This window comes from Varanus komodoensis, unplaced genomic scaffold (assembly GCF_004798865.1).
Source record: "Varanus komodoensis strain SLA01 unplaced genomic scaffold, ASM479886v1 scaffold106, whole genome shotgun sequence".
In the NCBI taxonomy this organism is placed as follows: domain Eukaryota; kingdom Metazoa; phylum Chordata; class Lepidosauria; order Squamata; family Varanidae; genus Varanus; species Varanus komodoensis.
In genome coordinates, this window is record NW_025335301.1 from 163,620 (window position 1) to 169,619 (window position 6,000).

The 6,000-nt window shown below is 51.6% G+C and overlaps 1 protein-coding gene across 1 annotated transcript in view; it reads right to left on the reverse strand.

Moving 5' to 3' along the window:
• Positions 1 to 5,705, reverse strand: part of NPHP4 (nephrocystin 4) — a 139,133-nt gene extending 133,428 nt beyond the window's left edge. Inside the window, exons 1-2 of the mRNA XM_044419642.1 lie at positions 5,540 to 5,705; positions 1,116 to 1,268 (exon numbers count right to left, since the gene is read on the reverse strand). Of these exons, the coding sequence (XP_044275577.1) occupies positions 1,116 to 1,268; positions 5,540 to 5,680 (294 nt within the window). The 5' untranslated portion in view covers positions 5,681 to 5,705. The remainder of the gene's footprint in view (positions 1 to 1,115; positions 1,269 to 5,539) is intronic.
• Between the last annotated feature and the right edge of the window lie 295 nt (positions 5,706 to 6,000).

A 6,000-nucleotide genomic window follows, 5' to 3' on the forward strand; every position in this document is an offset into this window, starting at 1 on the left:
CCTCCCTGATACCTGGCCCTCTCTGTAGGAGTCCTGTCAGTCCCTGCAGTATCTCGAAAACCCTGCTCCCAGAGCCCTGATCCTCCCCCCACACTTGTCCAGTGCAGACACGTTACTGGGGGGCCTGAACCCCCCCCCCTGGCCCAGTTTAAAGTCTTCCGGACGAAGCTCGCTAGAGCATCTCCAAAGGGCCTTTTCCCCATCCTCGTGAGGTGTAACCCATCCCTTGCCAGAAGTCCATTGGCAAGAAAACGAGTGCCGTGGTCGAGGAACCTGAAGCGTTCCTTCTGGCACCACACCCTGAGCCAGTCGTTCACCTCAGAGACCCTACTGTTCCTGCCTGGCCCAAATCCCCGGACAGGTAAGATCGACAAGAAGGCCACTTGGGCCTTCAGTTCCCTGAGTGTCTTCCCCAAGGCCTCGAAGTCCCTGGTGATCCCAACCATCCCCTGCCTGGCTAAGGTGCCTTCCTCCATAACATGGAGAGAAGGATCCTTGAGTACCTCTCAAGAGGGGGAAAAGTGGGCTCTAAAGGCAATGGAATCACCCGCACCCTCGTGGCCCCTGCGGCACTAACAAACCATGGCCAGGTAACCACAAGCAGCCCAGAAATTGCAGCGCAGTGTTGAGATGGGAACTCCACGTGGTGGTTATTGGGCAGACTGCCCAGGAGTTGCTTCACCAGGTGACAGAGGCAGCAGGGAAGTGCACTTGGGGAAAAGGAGGCTCGCTAGCACTGTGGGACGACACCACAGTAAGGCAACACGGTATGTTTGGGGTGCAGAGTGAGAAGGGAAGGAGGTGGGAAACCATCAGCCAGCCACGGCTTATTCAACCGTCCGCCAGACAGACACTGTGCAGGGCTACATAAAACGTGGGCTCTGCGTATGCTACCAGCACTTTCAACAATATGGCAAGTCATTTAAAACAACCTGATAATTAATTATCTTGCTGACTTCAGTACACCTCTTACTGCTTTTTCCTCACGGGAGTCATGAACGGCTTGCCTGCTTTGCAGGGACGGGCACCCCACCTGGACTGGGGGACTGCTGCTTGACTGCCTCACGTGTGTCTCCCCCGCACAGTCTGAGCCACCCTTCTGGAGGAGGACTTACCTCGCTGAAGACCACCATGGGAGGCTTTCCCGGTGCAACTCGGAGGGGCCTTGTGGCGCTTCTCCAGGTCTTTCCAAAGAAATGGTGGTATGCTGCATCGAAGAGCGAAAGGCGCAGCTGGAATTCAACCTCCAGCATACCATCCAACGCCCTCTGCCAATAGGAGACCAAACCGGGAAGCTAAGTTACTGTGCACTGAACTCATTGGTTTTGGATGCATCTCGAGGGGGAAAATGTCAATTTTAACCAATTTCTATGCACATTTCCCACTGCCACTCAAGAATCTCTGCCCCGCTGCCTCCCCAAAAATGCACAGTGGTGGTAAAAGGAAAAAAATCAACAGCAATTTGCTACAAAGCTGCAGTAGGTTGGTTGGTTCATTATTGATTTATTCATTAGATTTAAATCCCACTTTTTCCCCCAGTGAGCACAAAGCGGCTTATGTAATTCTCCTGCGGCTCTCAGTCCTATCCCCACAACAACAACCCTGTGAGATGAGTTAGGCTGAGAGTCTGTGATTGGCCCAAAGTCACCCAGGTGGCTCCATGGCCGAGCCGAGCAGGGACTAGAACTCGGATCTCCTGGGTCCCAGTCCCATGCTTGTGTTCTGCTCCACAGCTGCTTGTTCTCAAACGACCAAATATTTTGCCAGAGATGACCCCCTGGAAACGGCCCCTGGACATCCTGAGGTTGCCTGTCTCCACCCTAAACCAGGGTGAGAAACTGGCAGCCCTCACCAGTTAATTGAGGCCTCTGGCCAAAACAATCTGCCCTTCTCTCCTAGCCGGCAGAAGGGGAAATGGGGATGGTGGGGAGGGGGGAGAGAATAGGTGTTGTCACGCATCATCACAGGGTCCCCAGCAGGTGATCTGTGAGGGAAAGGTGCTCCCATCAGAAAGAAGTGGGGGAGGGAAAGATCGTCCTTCCTGCCCGAATGCCTCTTAGGAGATGTTGCACAACGGAGCTGCTGCAGAACCCGCCCGGGGGACCCTCTCCCTAGAGAGGCTCATGGAGCATGTACTTTATGGTCTTTCCACACCAGGCAAAAGTTATGCTGCCTGGCATTTTTAACATTATCAGCACTTTCATTTACTGATAGTTTTAACGTGGGTTTATGTGCTGGTGGCGTAGTTCTACCCTTTATGGCTGGTTTTATCTTGATTTCATTTGCCCCTGCTATTTTATTAGGTGGTTTAAAAGTGCAAGCAATCAAAAAAGGTGAATTGAAAGTGCAATCCGGGACATGCCTACTCAGAGGGAAACCCTGCTGAGATCACTGGGACTTACTCCCAGGGAAGTGAGCGTTCAAGTGCAGCCGACAGAAGGCACACGCTTGCCACCTCCTTGCACAGACCTGTGTGCACTTTGCTTCTAAATATATAAATATCATGTAAAGGCAGCTTGACTCTTTCCCCAAAATGGTGAGGCTATGAAGACAACAGAGTTCTTTAGAGCTGGAAGTACACGGAAGGACTACAGAGCACAGTCATGAAAACCTCAAGGCTACACAGGGCACAGAAGCCAAGCAGGCTGTGAACAGCAGCTTCCAGAGAGTGATTTTCAGCAGGTCTTTGGCACACAAGGAAAGGGTAAACTCCACCCTGCATACCCCTGCTCTGGACCTGCTCACCATGCTCAGCCAATATTTAAAGAAAGCAAGTGGGGTAGTGAACGCAAGTTAAATACTTACATAGATTTAATATTAGCTGTGCTTACAAGATTAGTTTGCATTTAGATTTAAGAGCAGGTTTCTAGCCCTTCTGGCTACAAAAGGATGCCTGGTGAAACCAAAACAGCCAAGTTGGGGATGGGGCTTCTTTGCCTGTTCCTCCCTGTTAACTAATAAAATTGGGACTAATTACACAAAATAAGATAAATCACACAAATGTGTTTCATACTTTATGCTGCCACCACTTCTTGGCACAGAAGGCCCCAGACCCAAGCCAGGGCAGCTCCAGGTAAGGCTAGCAGGAAAACCTCTGCCTGAACCCCCGGAGAGGCACTGCTGCCAGTCAGTGCCAGCAAGCCTGGGCTGGATGCACTGAGGGGCTGGCTTGCAATGGGGCACTGTCCAAGGCTGCTGGAGGGAAGATGGCAGTGCAGGCAGTGGCGGCCGGTCCCCACCAGAAGGCAGCTGCATGGCCGAAGCAGAGGGGTGCCGAGGGTGCGACCCCATGTGCACCCCACAGCTTTCAGGATTTCCCAGGCAAGCATGCTGCCTGGGGGATGCTGGGACTCGGAGGCCTTCTCTCTGAACATGCAGGGGGTGGGCGCTGTGCCAAGCCATGTGCTGTCTTCCGCTTTGGAAAGACACGGCGAGCAGTTTGGTTTCGGGTGGGAGGGCGACTGGGGGCCCGGATGTGAGCATTGCTGGTCCAAGGCCTTCCCTCTCCCAGCTGTTCCGCACTTGCAATACAGCAGAAAGTCCTGAATTAGAGCAGAGTGACCTGACTGCACATGCAATTAAAGATTCAGCTGCTCCGCATTATTCAGCATCCCAGCTAACCCACTGAACGCTTTGACCCGAAGAGCTACACGACCTCCTTCTCACATCCCGATCCGCAAACTGGGAATGTGGTGGGGGATCCACCACTATTATCCCTCAACAGGAGGGTCCAGAAGGAGTAAATGGGCTGAAATGTTCGCTTTCAAGCTTGCCCGCCCCACTGCGCAAAAGGCATTTGGAAGAGGCTTGCTCTTGCTCATGCCTGAACTCGGCCACACCAGCAATGCTGCAGCCATATTCTGGCAAAAAAGAAGATACTCAAAGAAGGAGAAGGAAAGGTAACAGTGGGTGGTACACACGTGTGTGGAAGGAGAGCGAGGTGAAAAGACTTATGTTCTACCTTTCCACACTGCAGTCTGGCTAACATTAAGAGGTAATACAAGTACCATGTGCCAGATAGGCAAAAACACAGTAGAAAAACGAAATCAAACCGCAAAGGTTTGCTACACCACTCCTGTGCAGGTGTTCAGGAAGGCTCGGAGGGCCTTCTTGTTTTCACTGGCCTTCATATATTCTATGGGGCGCTGGTTTAATTGGTGTGGTCCATCTGATTGGCATCTTCAAAGGGCGTTCTTCTATTCTACGAGTGAGAGGATTCTATACTTGGCTCAACAACACTGCAAGTGAGAAGGATCTTGGAACTGGTGTAAATAACAAGCTGAGCACGAGTCAACGATGTAGTGTGTCTGCAAAAGGGGCAAATGCTATTTTAAGTTACATTAATGGAAGTATCACTTGCGATACACTACTTCCCCTCCACTCAGCACTGGTGAGGCCTCATCTGGAGAACTGCATCCAGTTCTGGGCAGCACAGTTTAAGAAATATGCAGACAAGCTGGGAAGGGTTCAGAAGAGGGCAGCAAGGATGATCCAGGGACTGGAGAGGAAGCCCTATGAGGAGAGGTTGAAAGAACTGGGCATGCTTAAGCCTGGAGAAGAGAGGACTGACGGGAAATAGGATAGCACACTATGAGTGCCTAAAAGCCTGTCACAAAGAGGAAGGACACAATCTCTTCTCAATCATCCCAGAGTGCAGGACATGGAATAATGGGCTGAAGCAACAGAAAGCCAGATTCTGGCTAGATATCAGGGGAAAAAACCTGACTGCTAGAGCAGTGCAACAGTGGAACGCGTGACCGAGAGAGGCTGTGGGCTCTCCCACACCGGAGGGACTCAAGATGCAGCTGGACAGCCATCTGAGAGGGATGATTTGACCTGGAGTCCTGCAGTGAGCAGGAGGCTGGACCCCATGGCCCTCTGGCCCCTTCTAACTCTAGTATTCTATGACTCTATGGTTCTTTTTTTTTTTTATCTTGTTGTAAGCCGCCCCGAGGTTTCGGCAAGGGGCGGCATAGAAATGTTATAATAATAATAATAATATTAATCTTCTCCACCACCAAGACAGGAGCCTAAAAGTCTTTTTAAAGGAAAGAAAGAAATGCACAATGAAAACTGCAGCAATAGCAGCTACAAATCCAAACTGCAGCAAAAGAGCCTCCAGGTTTCCATATGGTGCACACCCTTCCAGGCCTCTGGGACAGCCCCTCATGTGCCAGGTCATGGCAGCCACCTGCGCCAAGGTGTTTCAAGATGCCTGAGTTACCTGCAGGCTTGACTGAGCCACCCATGCCTGGTGATTTTAACAGGTCTGTTTTGCATCATTTACTGCTTAGATTTAAAAAATGTGAGCTGCTTTAAATTTCACATTATGGAAACACTTATGATGTTTTACCTAATCATGGTCCTATTTAGGTCTGGAGAGCTTCAGCTGTTGGGTGGGACAAAAGAGAATTAAAGAGGGAAAAATAAAGTTCCTGCTCTCCATTGCAGGGGTTGGGCGCTGTGCCAAGCCCTTGGTTAGTTCCAAAAAGGCTACCTATATGCAATAAATAATTGGATACCTGAGAGATTATCTCACCTGCTTCAGCGCATTCCCCTCCACGTGCTCCAAGACGCACTGGAATGCCGTTGACTGCCGGGGTGGCAGGTGGCGCCTCCTCTGGGTGTGCGGAGGCACAGCCAAATTTTGCGCAAACAGTCTTTGCCACTCCCCCGTCATTCTGCCTGTTGTGCTGGCAACACCTTCGCTTCGGTCACAGTGGCTGTTGCTTTCTGCAAAAACTGGGGAGAGAAGAAGCAAGGAGACGCGACTCAAGGAGCACTGCAGTCAGATGGCATCCGCAGAGCGGGGGCCGCTGCAGTGCAGTGCTGCCCGGAGCTCCGTGGGTTCTTGCGAGGAGAGCCCAAGGCTTGCCACCTTCGGTTGCCTAGAGCCAGAGAGCAACAACCCCCAGCAGCCATCTCCTCGAGAGCAAGGGCCTACTTGTGAGCAAGGCCAGGAGGAGGAGCAGGCACTGCCCCACATTTCTTCCACGCCTG